General features: G+C 43.8%; 1 protein-coding gene and 1 pseudogene across 2 annotated transcripts in view; one reads left to right on the top strand and one right to left on the bottom strand.

The window, feature by feature from the left end:
* The first annotated feature begins 1,454 nt into the window (after positions 1 to 1,454).
* Positions 1,455 to 2,261, top strand: LOC131415506 (phosphatidylinositol N-acetylglucosaminyltransferase subunit C-like; annotated as a pseudogene).
* Positions 2,262 to 3,791: 1,530 nt separating this feature from the next.
* ADNP2 (ADNP homeobox 2) overlaps positions 3,792 to 14,363 on the bottom strand; it is a 38,008-nt gene continuing 27,436 nt past the window's right edge. For both annotated transcript variants that reach the window (XM_058557376.1, XM_058557377.1), the window contains one exon: positions 3,792 to 8,557. In XM_058557376.1, coding sequence (XP_058413359.1) covers positions 5,291 to 8,557 — 3,267 coding nt within the window. In that variant the 3' untranslated portion in view covers positions 3,792 to 5,290. The remainder of the gene's footprint in view (positions 8,558 to 14,363) is intronic.

The raw sequence follows: 14,363 nt of genomic DNA, 5'->3' as shown, positions 1-14,363 counted from the left end.
TTCTAAAGCTGAGACTTAATACCTGCATAACAGAAAAAGTAAATTCCAGACGCGTTAATTTAGGAGGTACAACAGAAAGCTCCAAGTACGGCTTTTTTCTAAGGAATGTGCGATGGTTAGACACTCACTCTCACCACCTCCGAAAAGGGAATTGGTTTAAGAACAATAAAATTATAATAACCAAAAAGAGAATGAAATTCCCCTTCAGTTTTTAAAGCTAAAAAGTTTTCTGGCGGTATCTCATAGATGGAATTTTTATTCCTTAGTTGATGAAAGTTCAGCAGGGGCTCTAGTAACATGAGGAGACACCATAAAGTATCTAAATAGCAAAAGGGCGTGCATTTCCTTTATTTTTGTTCCAGCTCAACCAGGACTGCCCTCCTTCCACTCCTCGTTAATAACATATGGCATTGCGTTCACTACTCAAAGCGTTTAGAATAGTACCTGGCACATAGTAAGTACCGTTACTGTTGATAATGTAACCATCAGGAAAGGGCTGTCTAGGATCAGGATGCCCCATACATCTTGACACCTAAAGAGCTACGTACAAGTCTAGAGACAGCACACAGTATTAGAGATAGTATTCATCGTCATTAAGTGACATGTCACCTTGGGGAGTAAACTGACCTTTGAGTAGGGTGACCAACTTGCCCCTGCTTGCCTGGATGTTCCCAGTTATGGCACATGAAGTCCAGAGAAATCCCTCAAGTGCTGAGCAAACTGGGACAGCTGGTCACTCTCCCTCTGAACCTGCTTCTTCATCTGTAAAATGCAGATAAAATAAGACTTACATCATAGGATTATTGTGGTCTAAGTGGGGTATGACATGAACAGAGGCAACATATCAATCAAGAGCATGAAGCCAGGACTCCCAGTTTCAACCCAGCTCTTTCCACCCTATAGCTCCCTACCTTGGGCAACTTATTTAACCTCTGCCTCAGTTTCCTTATATGTAAAACGGGATACTACCATTTACTTCGTAGGATTGTTGTGAATGTTAAAATGCTATCACCCTCATAACAGTACAGAGAGCACAGTGAGCACTACATATGGCATTATTATTATTATTATTCAGCCTATTTCCTAGCAATAGTAAACGGCTGATAAATGTTTATTACTTACTAGGAAGGCCCACTTAAAAGCTAATGTAAAAACTAGGTTAGAGTTTTGGGGCTGAGTGTTTTTTTCTTTTCTTTCCTTAATTTGTCAGGGTTATTTTGTTGCTTTGTTCAGTGAACTGTTAAGAAATACAGAACTGCGCAATAATCATCAGATTAAGAGTAACAGGAGGTGGACAGCCGCCCTCCCCGCTGCGCACCCCTGGGACTCATGGGCAGGAACGTGGCTGTGCTGCCTCAGAGAACACACGTCCACCGCAGGCCTAGCCTGGGTTGCTACCTCTGAAAGCAAGGGAAGGTCGGTGGAGAGGCAACCACAGCACAGCGTGGAATTTCCAGGTCTTATTGCAAAACTTTATAAAGAAGGAGAACCCCATGGACCTAATCAAGGGAGATGAAACAAAAGGATGTGTGCCGACACCAAGGAGGCTGGGTGGCAGAAGGCCTTGTAGGAGCAACAGCCCTTTCCTGCTGACTGCGGGCACCGCTGGTTCCTGGAAGAGCTCTGGGAAACTGCCCGCAAATATAGTCTGGTGTGGAGACAGCCGCTGTGCCAAGTCTGTGTTTTTGTGGTTATCGGGTGGTATGTAGGCCAGCGATCGGCTTTTTGGGTCCAATGTCTTCTTCACTGATTGGCTGTTTTGTTTGATCTGGTTGCCGGAGGTGAAGGGTGGAGGAGTGGGTGAACCCGGTGGGCCGACTTGAAGAGCGCCCGTCTCCCAGCACTGACACCACCCATGCATGCCAGCCTTCATGCTCCTGGGCCACCTCATCATCTTCAACTGGTGCCAATGCTACCACTGTATCCAGCACACGACTGTCTGTGCTTCTACCTGGCCTCACGCCTGCCCGGGTCTCTGCATGCCTTCATCACGGTCACATTTGCCATCCAGATCTTTGCCCTGTGGCCCATGTTAGGGAAGAAACTGAAGGCATGTCCCCCCGCAGCTATGTGGGAGTCACACTGGTCTGCACCTTCAGGAGCCTGCTGTCCATTAGTGCTGTGGGAGCCACACTTTGCTGGTTTCCATCTCAAGTCTCTGCCCTTTCTACCTCATTCGCCTGCAGCTTTTTAAAGAAAACATTCATGGGCCTTAGGATGAGGCTGAAATCAAAGATGACTTGTCCAGGGTCCTCAACTAAGTTAGAGGCCTCCACTCTGTTATTCAGGCAAGCTGACAGACTGGCTCCCAACTAGTGTAAAGATCTGAAAGCAGAGTTCCACTGTGGAAACAGCATGATGTGGGAGGGAGAAGGGCCATCAGAAGAAAAAGTTAACCAGGGCCAGCCCGGTGGCATAGTGGTTAACTTCGCGCGCTCAGCTTTGGCGGCCCAGGGTTCGCAGGTTCAGATCCTGGGCGCAGACGGACGCCACCACTTATCAAGCCATGCCATAGCAGCGTCCCACATATAAAGTGGAGGAAGATGGGCGTGGATGTTAGCCCAGGGCCAGTCCTCCTCAGCAAAAAGAGGAGGACTGGCAATGGATGTTAGCTCAGGGCTAATCTTCCTCACAAATACACAAAAAGTTAACCAAAGGCTTGGGTATTGAAAGTACTTATCATTTCTGTTATTTTGTGGATGAAAAAGCTTTCTGGGGCCCTCTTGAATTATTGCCTCTCACTTATTATTCACTGCAACAAATGAAATGATGCAGTTTCTATTTACTAAAAAAAATACATCCAAAAAAAAAAAAGGTAACAGAATTCAGAGAAGCGAAAATAGTGTGCTACATTTTAACTGAGTAGACTTCAAATATGTAACATTTTTAAAGTTGATTCTACATTGGTAAAGAAATTTTAAGTATACAACTTTTTATAACCATCGTATAAAAACAGAACTGTCTCCATCCCTTCTCAATTTCTAATCACCTTTTAAATGACAGTTTAAAAAACCACCACTAAACTATTAATCTGGGGTTTAGTTTTTCATTTTCAAATAATAAATTCACTCATTTTTAAATTTGCAAGAACTCCCACATGTGCTTTTGAAGCTCGGCTTATATCAAATTTTGATCTGTAAGCCTAAAAAATTGTTCAATAACCAGTAACTAGCATACCATACAAAGACTCAGCATCAAAAGCTGAAATACAGCTAAAATATAATTCAGAATCAGAATTCCTTTATCACAGTGGGTCTCATCGGGGCTGATTCCGCCCCAGGGAACACCCAGCAATGGCATTTCTGGTCGTCACAACTGGGGGAGTGGGGCCAGAGGTGCTACTGACTTGGAGTGGGCAGAGGGCAGGGATGCTGCTCCATTCCTGCAATGCACAGGACAATTACCCCGAACAGAGAATTATCAGGCCCAAAACGCCAACAGAAGCCTAATTTATGTGAACTAAAGAAAGGCAGATTAGACCATGCAGACAGCAAACTGTCCCTGATGGCACCTCCAAAGCTGGCCTCCTCCACATCGGCACTAGCGAGTACAGCCTTGATAAAGGCAAATTCCAAGCTCCCCAACATCCTCTTCGGACACATCAAGAATCTCTAGCCACATCTATTTTGTGACCCTAGTAATTAATTAGCCCTTTTGGGTTATGCTGACTTATTTTCACAATGACAAGTATGTTTTTTAGAAAATAAATGCCGTATCTACATCCTTGTTTAGATTATTCCTGAATCACAGAGACATTTTAACTGTTAAAAAAATTAAACAGTTGTATTTGCAGTGGTATAACAAATTTTAATTCAAAATAGACACTCTGAAAACAATAGGTAAAAAAAAAATAAACTTCAACAAGCTCTTTTTGAATTTACAAGAGTACACCAACAATCACAGACCAGTTTCACAATTGCCTCAAAAATGCACATTATAGCAATTACATGCGAGTATTATATTTTTTTAAATCCATATAGTAACATTATCCGTTTCCCAGAGACTGTCATATCTTCTGAACACGTTGGACAGGTGCCTCTGCTATGTATCACCAGCAGTATGACTCATGGTCTCAACTGGCTGGTCTCCATTCCTGGCTCTGGTGCTTTAAGTTATTTTATATTGTGTGGAAAAAAAAACGAAGTTTAACTGTCCAAAAGAGAGTAATACAACAGTATTCTTTAGCAACACCCTGGCCCATAGCCTGGACAACTGGGCTATGGGAAAGCCCATTTCCCCAAAACAAATACGTTTCCTTCTAGGAAACCGTCAGAGATTTCATACGCCAACCATGGGGACTTAGCTCTGGTCTGTCACTCCACCTTGTCCCCTGAAAATCTAGCTTACATTTCAGTGAGTGTCCACACTCAGGGGTAAAAACTTTATTCCTGAGTAACACGGTCCTTCCCTTTCACTGGTTTATGAACAGTTACGTTAGAAGGAGAGTCTGTGTGTGTGTTTTCAGTGTTTATTCTAAAGGCACTAAGACTTATGGTTTTACCTTTGAATGGAAAAATGACTTATCACCATATCAAAAAGAGGGGGAAGTCTACACTGAAAAGTATTTCTGCACCTACAGAATTACTTTATTTGTAAAATAACTCTTTTGACTTACGAGCTAAATAGCAGACTTCAGGTTCAGTAATTTTTTAAAAATGAAAACATTTGGTTTTCTATGAGTTATAATCAAAAACAGCTGTTAGGATAAACCTAAAAAAATGTAAATCAAAATTATAATCTAATAAGCAAATATCTTACAAGGAAGAAATCAGCATAAGTTAATGCAGTGCATCCTTAAGGAACCATACACATCACGGGGGTTTGTACTCACTTCTCTACACATTTACTGTATCAATTGCTGCTACATGAGAAACTAACTGAGGGAGATCGATGCTTTAATTCGAAGTTAATCAGGTATTCTCAAACAAGCAGAAATTTCCTTAAATGAAAAAACAAACATGAGACTTCAGTTTTTATCATACGATACTGACACTACTGGGAAAACAAGGCGTGCATGAAATATCAAAAGATTTAATTTACATGACAGAGGAAAAAACTAAAAATAATTGTTACAAAATCAAACTTCAGGAAACAATAAATCCGACAGAACTATTCACTTCTTTATATAGAAGTCTTTCTGAGCACCTGAAATAAATCTAAAGAGCAGCATAAAGACCACTGAAATTGATTAGTCCAACATACAGTGAGAAAATGACGTTTTTTTAAATCTCAATTGAAAAAACTACTAATTATCTAGTACTTTAGATTTCCTAATTTTTTTTAACAAGTTTTATGGTTCATACTCAAAGTTCAACCTGTGTTTAACATTTTTCAGTTCAGACATATCAAAACCTAAAAGTACAGAGGGCTTGTGATTTTTTATTGCTTTCATGCAAATGTATCTTCTTTTTCCAAAAAATGAAGCCACATCAATTTTCCACACCCATAAGAGTGAGGATAACAGTTCTATTTCCTTTTTACTAGGATATGGTCTCTTGTGGAAATAATCTCTAAGAAACTGCTTTTTTTCTTCATAAGAACGGTCTTCATATTTTTTAGGATTTAATGCTAAAATCTGAAGAGCATCATCATTAACAAGTGGTCCCTCAGTCCTGCTTTCATTTCTTTGCCTTTTAAAGGGCACGATGCTCGTTACCTTTTCTGGAGCCGGGGCTGCCTCGGTGTTTATGACGAGAGGTCGCTCCTCCCCATCCCTCTGGTCTCCTGCCCCAAAGTGGCCATCGGGCAGCTTTCTCTTCACAGAGAAACCGGCATCATGGGTCACCTCACCGTTGACCAGCAGCAGTTCACTGTTCTCGATGAGGCCTGGCTGGACTTGCAAGTCTGAGCCGCTGTCCTTCGGGGCGCTTCTGCAGCGCAGCAGGTGTACGGCGATGGCTGCCAGGGTCATGTTGCCAGTGTAAACCCCACAGCAATGGATGCACTTGAAGGCTGGAGACTTCAGGATGGTGTGGACTGTGGGCATGATGTGGTGCCTCTCCTTCAAATGCAGCTCATACGCCTCAGTGGTCACAAAGGTGCCAAAGCAGAAGGGGCAGGTCAAGGCTTGTTTGCTGGGGCTTCCGGGCGCACCCTCCGTCTGGGGCCTCACTTTGATGTACACGGGCACGAGCGACTTGGAGTGTATCCCAGCCAGGATGGCCAGGTAGACCTCCCGCTCCCCGAGCTCCTCCTTTGGCAGTATGGTGATGAAGTCAAGATGGGGAAACAGCAGGTTGCCATTAGCATCGATATCCAATTGAAAACCTTTGTTGCTGTAATCCACAGGTAATTTCTTCTTCCCTAGGTGCATAGTCCTACTATGCTCAGAAAGACCTTTAATATCATGGAAAGTGCATGGACAAAACAAACACCCTAGGCCATGCATTAGTAAGTGATGGATAAGCTCTTCCTCCGATACTAAGCATTTACAAGAGAGACATCGAACTGTTTTCTCTCTCATCCACTTTAAAAACGGTGCACATGCTGCCAGTTTTTCAGGCTCCAGCTTTTCAGCAGATTTGGATTCACTGTGCTTATGAGCCACCTCCATGTGGACCTGGTAGACGTTGGAAGGGAAGAGCTCATTGCAAACTGGGCAGGTTTTCCACTGCTTTGCCTGTCTGAGCGCCTGGCTCGCCTCTGCCCCAGACGAGGAGGCCTGAACGAACATGTTCTGAGTGGCATTTACCACCACTGGAGGGGAGGGCATGCTAGCCACGGGACTGGCCATCTGTGCAGCTGCGCCAGACTGCAGGAGCTGGATGGGCATCTGGGGTGGGGCGACGGTCCCAACGCCTCCAGGTGGCACGGGCAGAGTGACAGACACCGGGGCGAGGGTGTATGTGGGAATCCCATTCACTTGTTTCCCTGTGGGTATTAGCTGTCTGAGAATAGAGCCTGACGTGAGGAAAGTGGTGTTTTGCGAAGCCCCAGGTCTAACTGGCTGACTTGCAGGCAGAATTTTGGTATTCACAGACTGACTGAGTTGCAGGACCCCAGGCCTCACTGGCTGACCCACAGGAAGAACTCCTGACATGACAGGCTGACTGAGCTGAAGAACACCGGAGTTAATGCCCTGGTTCACAGGGAGAACACTTGAGGAGACTGGCTGGCTGGGAGAAAGGAGCCCAGGTGGGACCACCTGGCCTGCAGGGAGAACCCTTAGGGGAACCGTCTGGCCAGGAGGGAGAACCCGTGACGGGACCGTCAGCCCAGGGGGGAGAACCCCCGACGGGGCTGTCTGTCCAATGGGGAGAACCCCCGACTGGACCATCTGGCCAGCAGGGAGAACCCCTGAAGTCGCTGTCTGTGCTGAAGGGATGACCCCTGCAGGGGTCATCTGGCCCGCAGGAAGGACCCCTGAGGGGACTGTCCGGCTCACAGAGATCACTCCTGGCGAGACGGCCTGGAGAACCCCAGGGGTGACAGAGGGACTGACAGGAAGGACACCAGACCCAACAGGTCTGTTTACTGAAAGGACTCCAGGCCCAACTGGTCTGCTGATGGGCCCAACAGGCTGGCCGAGGGGAAAAACCCCTGGGCGGAGGGTCTGGTTTGTGGTGAGGACGCCAGTTCCAGCAGACTTATTTACAGGTCCAACTGGCTGACTCAACGGCAACACAGGAGGATTTGCTGACTGATTAAGTGGGACTCCGTGAGAAAGAAAGACAGGCTGAGGAGCTGAGGGCGGCAGAGCAAGGCTACTCTGGGCCACTGGCAGGGGACTGGAGACTAGAGTCACATGGGACTGGGCAACAGCCGGCGGAGAATGAGTCAGGCTTCCAGAAGCACCCGAGGCCACAGTCACTGGCTGGACTGTGCCCTGAACTGGCTGGACCACGGTTTGGCTTTGACTGTTCTGCGGCAAGGCAAGATGAAAGCAAGGAGGTGTGGCTGGAACGGCCGGAGCACTGTTGTTTGGTGGTATCGCCAAATGTGCAGTTGGTTTTGGAGCAATATGCATTTGCTTCAAAAGTCCAGGCTTCTTAATATGTTCTGAAATCACGGATCTAAGCTTATTCTCCAAATCCCTGTGTATATCCGATGTCAAAATGTGATACATTAAAGCATCCTGGCTGCTGGCGTTGGCATTGCATTTTTTACAGTAATACTTGTCAGATGGTGGCATCTTCTCGGTGGAAAGGGTATCATCGTTTTTCGGTTGCTCGCCCATGTCCTCAGTTCTCAACCCAAAGTAGGAGTTAATCAAGTAGTGGAAATGGGCTACCAGCACATGCTTCTTCATGCTGTAGTACAGCGTGTTTGAAAAGTTACATTTTAAACACGTGAAACTTATCACATCATTCCTGGATGATTTCGTTTCACCTAAAATATTCACCGTGTAGTTCTGGACTTTCCGAACAGGTGCATGAAACATCCTGAAGTGCCTTCCCACAACTTTGGGTTGAGAGGAAAATACACAGTTTGGGCAAGGGATCACCAGCTCTTGGTCAATCTCATCTTCGTGGTAACGATGTAAATGATTTTTGAATGAAGTAAGCACTTTTGTAGAGTATTTACAGAGGCTACAACAGTATGGCTTTGTTCGATATCTCTGTTAAAAGAAAAGAAAGTCAAGCATAGTTTAATAAAACTATCAGATGCTACGCCTCCTATAGTTCACAAATAAATGACTCTTCCCTTCTCATGTACTGGATAAGTTACCACCATCACTCCTCAGGGAACAATGCTTTTTCTTAAAGGCCAGAGTAAACGTTCTAGGCTCTGAGGGCCCCCCAGTACAGCCTGTGGCAAGCACCCTGCTGCCGCTGGACAGAGAAGCACCCACAGAGGACGTGTACCTCTATGCGTATGGCTTTGTGCCAACAACACTACAGACATTGATTCAAACTTCATACAATTTTCACATATCACACAACAGTATTCTTTTCACTTTTTTCCTTCTCAAACACTTAAAAATGTAACAACTATTCTTAGCTCATAGCTATACAAACACAGGATTTGGCCCACAACGCAGTTTGCTGACCCCTGTTCCAAGCCATCCACTAAAACCACAAATCTCATCACAGGCATACCTCATTTTATTGTGCTTCGCTTTGTTGTGCCTCAAAGATATTGCGGTTTTACAAACTGAAAGTCTGTGGCAACTCTGCAGCGAGCAAGTCTATTGGTGCCATTTTTCCAAACAGCATTTGCTCACTTCGTGTCTGTGTCACACCTGGTGATTCTCACAATATTCAAATGTTTTCATTACGACTCACTGAAGGCTCAGATGATGGTTAGACATTTTTTTAGACATAACGCTATTGCACACTTAATAGACTACAGTCTAATGTACACATAATTTTTCTATGCACTAGGAGACCAAAAAATTCATGTGACTCGCTTTATTGCAATTGTACTTCATTGCGGTGGTCTGGAACTGAACCCGCCATATCTCTGAGGTATGCCCATACTTAGTCCTATACTTTGAAGTAAAATAAACTCACTTAATTCTCTGCAAGAGAAAGTTATTTTCTCCCCTTCTCATCCTATTTCTCTTAGATCCAATGTTGTTTTTAATCCAAATTCTAAAACCTCTGGACTTTAACTACAAATAACCTAACTTGCAAATTGTTAAACCCATCATTACTATCTTCTATTTCCTCGATCCCTAGAGAAGGTAAGAGCCAAATGGACAGTGCCTGGCACATGCAAGTATCCAATAAACTATGTGACAGACGGTAAAGAAAGAGGGATTGTGCCTAAACTCACCATGAACAATCTTGAGGTAAGTTTCAGGCCACAGAATACTGCACTGACAATATGGAATTTCTCTTTAAGGCAAATACCGGGGAATTCAACAACCTTGGGCATAAGGACAGACATCTGTACAACACCAGCCAACTGGGGAGTGCAGTCTGTCCTGACATGCAGGAAAACACACTGGTTTGTGATAATTCGAGGAGGGAAGCCTTTGGTCTCAGGACAGTCTCCAGGTCCTAGAGCTGATGAGCCACACAACACCCGGCCCCAGTCTCACAAGGAGGAAGGGAAGACCTGGACAGAGGAGGCAGTTCCTCCCAGGTCCCACGTCGGCGATGGCCAGGGTCTCCCCACTCTGCAACACTGCTTCTTGTATCACAGTGGCCACAGGTCAGCTCCCGTCCTTCCTAGATCTGTGCTCCAGGATCACTCTCTCTCATACACATACACACACACACACACACACACACTCCCATTCTGATCACTCTCATAAACACACACACACACACAAATGTTCCCATGATCACTCTCTCATACACACACACACACATATTCCCATTCTGATCACTCTCTCTCATACACACACATATATAATTCCATTCTGTACATTTTGTCATCCTCTCTCTCTCCTATTCATGCAGTGTTCCTCATGGGTCACAAGTCAGAGAAATCACCCAAACATATTCAGCAACATGTTACTGCCTTCTCAGCAATTAACAAAATCCCAGGTTCTGGCATTTCTAGTAGGATCTATAATAAACTGAGGGCAGCAGCCAACCACAGACTTAAAAAAAAAATATTTCACTGATTCTAAGAGACACATTTTTTTTTTCATATTTTACTATCTCTAAAATCTGGGTACACCTTACAACTGATGGCTCAATAGTACAACACAGTTTAAGTGAAATATTCTTTTAGTTTTATTAATGGTTTATTAAAAAAATGGTGTATCTTATACTCAATAAAATATTGCATTGAAAAACCAGATACTCAATGAAAATTACGCTCAATGAAAGAGCCAACAGAATTTACTAACCATTGCATGTTACTATCTGCTACTGTTGAGTAGGTATTTGGATTAGGGAAAGATTTCTTAAATATGACACCATAAACATGATCCATAAAAGAAAAAAGAATGATAAACTGGACTTCATCAAAGTAAGAAAGCTTCTCTTTGAAAGACACTGTTTAAAAAATAAAAAGACAACCCACAGGCTAGGAAACAATATTTGCAAACCACATACCTAATAAAGGAGTTGTACCCAGAATACATGTTGTGAACATGTTCCAAGTGTCAGTGAGAAACCAGACAACCCAACTTTTAGAAAATAGGGAAAAGATTTGAACACTTTACCAAAGGTATCCAGATGCCAAATAAACACTTGAAAAGATGCTCAACATCATTAGTCACTAGGGAAATGCAAATTAAAACCAGAGAAGATACCACCACAAATCTATTAAAAGGGAAAATAAACAGGTAAGTCTGTCAGCACAATAACCCTGACACAACTAAGTCTGGCAAGGATGCAGAGCAACTAGAACTCTCACATGACTGGTGGGAAAGCAAAATGCTACAGCCACTTTGGAAAACAGTTTTGCAGTTTGTTATAAAGATAAATATATACTTATTTACCATATATAACCCAGCAACTTCATGCCTAGGCATTTACCCGAGAGAAATGAAAGCATATGTTCACACAAAAACCTGCATGTGAACGTTCCAGGACAGTGATCAGTCTGAGTGTGAGACCTTGGTTCCCTGGTAACAGAGGAAGAGAAAATAACCAAGGAGAGAGCAGGAAAGAAGCGGAGTCAGGAGTCCCGGGGGCTGGCAGAAACCCTGTCCCCAGGACAGTCCGTCATCTCCCGTCAGTCCATGCCTGCTTCCTCGGAGCCCACAGTAAGTGAGCTCCACCACCTGCTGTCACCTCAGCATGTTTCTGTCCCCCAGACCCCAAAGTCTAACACATCTTTCTTCTCTGAGCCCTCAAGGACCCCACTGTAGCATGAGCCCCACAGTCATCATGATTACACAATATTTCTGCTGTGTTGCCCGAAACTGTCTCTGTTCATAAATCCTATTTCCCCAGAGACAAATTCAAGCAGGAAGGCTACCTTAGGAATGAAGAGGAATAAGAACTAAAACCAGTAGACAACAGTTTCTCCCATGCCAGGCAACAAGGATTTTTTTTCTGAATACAGTATTTATTTAACAAATTCAATCTCTACTATTTCATATTGTTATTTAACAATTTATGCCTAGGCCCTATTCACCCCAACAAAAACAAACTCCTTGAGGAAAAGAACCCTAACTTTTACCTCTTTGCATCAGGTACTCAAAAAGTTTTACCTGCTTTGTACCAGGAATTCAAAAAATGTTTCCCGATGAAAAGCACATGATTATATATTATACTGCATGTTACATTATAGGATCTTTTAAAGAATTCAGATGGGAAAAATCAGTGAGGCCTAAAAAAAGATTTATGAAGTCAAGGTCTTCAAAGCAAGGCCTATTTGAACAGCCATATGCTGTTCTGACCAGAAAAACCAAACTGAAGTGGTTTCAAGGAATCTTGTGCCTAATGGTAGAGGGGGGGTGCCAGGTCAAAAAGGTGAGAGACCAAAAGGTGAAACATGGAAAAGAGGCAGCAAAGTGGGCTCTGGAGGACAGGTGAACAACAGAAATGTCTTTAAAGAAAATTTTGACAGAACAATGACTAGTTACAGGAATTTTTTTTAAAGCCAAAATTCCCAAGGCCAGCATGACTTGGACAAACAGAAGGGAGGAAGGCAGTTAAGTCAAATCTGAGACATGCCGAGTTTGATACCAACAAGGGTGCTAATCTAATGGCTGAATGGTAGGAAAGGTTTTCCAGAAGACAACACTTCAATGAGAATTTAGCAGTATGCCACACATTTTAGCTTGAATCGGCTTAGGTTTGAGGTTTCAAATTATTACAAATTGCGTTCCTCGATCCAAAGATCCACATTTTTATTTTATTTCTGAAAACAGGATGAACCTTCATTATATATGCAGTCACGCGTCACAACGACAGGGATACATTCTGAGAAATGCGTCGTTAGGTGATCTCATTGCGTGAACATCATAGAGTGTACTTACACAAACCTAGACGGTGTAGCCTACTACATACCTAAGCTATATGGTATACCCTATTGCTCCTAGGCTACAAACCCGTACAGCATGTCGCTCTACTGAATACTGTAGGCAATTGTAACACAATGGTATTTGTGTATCTAAACTTCGAAAAGGTAGTAAAAATATGGTATAAAAGATAAAAAATGGTACACCTATATAGGGTACTGCGACATGGTGATTTAGAAGAAATATACATATTTGATCATTCAGATGACCAAAATATATTTCTCAGATATATCTGGTCTTCAACCACAGTTCCTGGCTCATAACTCGAAAAACCCTTAGAATTTCCTGAGCAATATGAGCTCTTGTCCTCAGTTCCTGAACCCACCCAAGAGTGGAGGCTGGCTGCCAGAACTGGCCATGTGATCAGAGGATTGGAACTTTCAGTCCCTCCCCCTGACCTCCAGGGAAAGGAGGAGGGCTTGAGGTTGAATCAAGGGCCAACAACTCAGTCAGTCCTGACTAGGTAATGAAGCCTCCATAAACACCCGAAAGGACTGCTCATCAGCCCTTTTCAGAGATCTTCCCTGTTGAGCAACCAGAACGCTTCCATGTGCTGCCGAGCTGGGCCCCAAGCTCCACGAGGACTGAAGCTCCTTTGTTCGGGACCTGGCCCTATATATCTCTTCATCTGGCTGTTGATTCATAACCTTTCATATCCTTTGTAATACATCAGTAATCTAGTGAATAAACAGGTTTTCTTGAGTTCTGTGAGCCGTTCTAGCAAACTAATTGAATCCAAGAAAGGATTCATGGCAATGTCTGGTTTATAGCCAGTTGGTCTGAAGTACAGGTAACAAGCTGGACTTGCGATTGGTATCCTGAGTTGAAAGGGGTTGTTGGAATCTCCAGTTTGTAGCCGGTCGGTCAGAAGCACACGCCACAACCTAGGCTTGCAACTGGCATCTTAAGTGGGGGACCGTCTTGTGGGACTGAGCCCTTTACCTGTAGAATCTGATTCTATATCCAGGTAGACAGCATCAGAATTAAGGTGAATTCTCAGACACCCAGCTGGTGTTCAAGAACTGCCCGTTGGTGTGGGGAAGCCTCCACACTCATGTTGGAATTGGATCCAGGAACGCTTTGCAGTGTGGTGTCAAAAGTGGGATTTGCTAGACTGGCTCTAGCTCACAGAAACGTGGTTTTTGAAGAGAAAGGATAAAAGGGCGGGGAATGGGGAACCCTTGATGCCTGGATGGCTACCTAGTTACCCATGGTATGAAACTGCAGCTGCACTGTGATCAGTTACTAAAGGTAAAAGATATCAATGGAATTTAGAAATAGTAGTAGACCTGACTCCCAAGGGGTTGGCTCATTGAAAATATAAGGAAATGCAAGATAAGGAGCATGTGAAACATACAATTCCCTGGTTATTGTTATCTGTAATAGCCAAACAAAGGTAAAAGAAAAGTGCTGGGTCAGCCTTGATGCTGAACCAAGCTCTCAGATCTGGGTGGATCTGAGTTTCAGCATTAGCCTCAACGCCACCTAGAAA

Source organism: Diceros bicornis, chromosome 16 (genome assembly GCF_020826845.1).
Source record: "Diceros bicornis minor isolate mBicDic1 chromosome 16, mDicBic1.mat.cur, whole genome shotgun sequence".
In the NCBI taxonomy this organism is placed as follows: Eukaryota; Metazoa; Chordata; class Mammalia; order Perissodactyla; family Rhinocerotidae; genus Diceros; species Diceros bicornis.
This window is presented reverse-complemented; position numbering and strand designations above follow the sequence as displayed.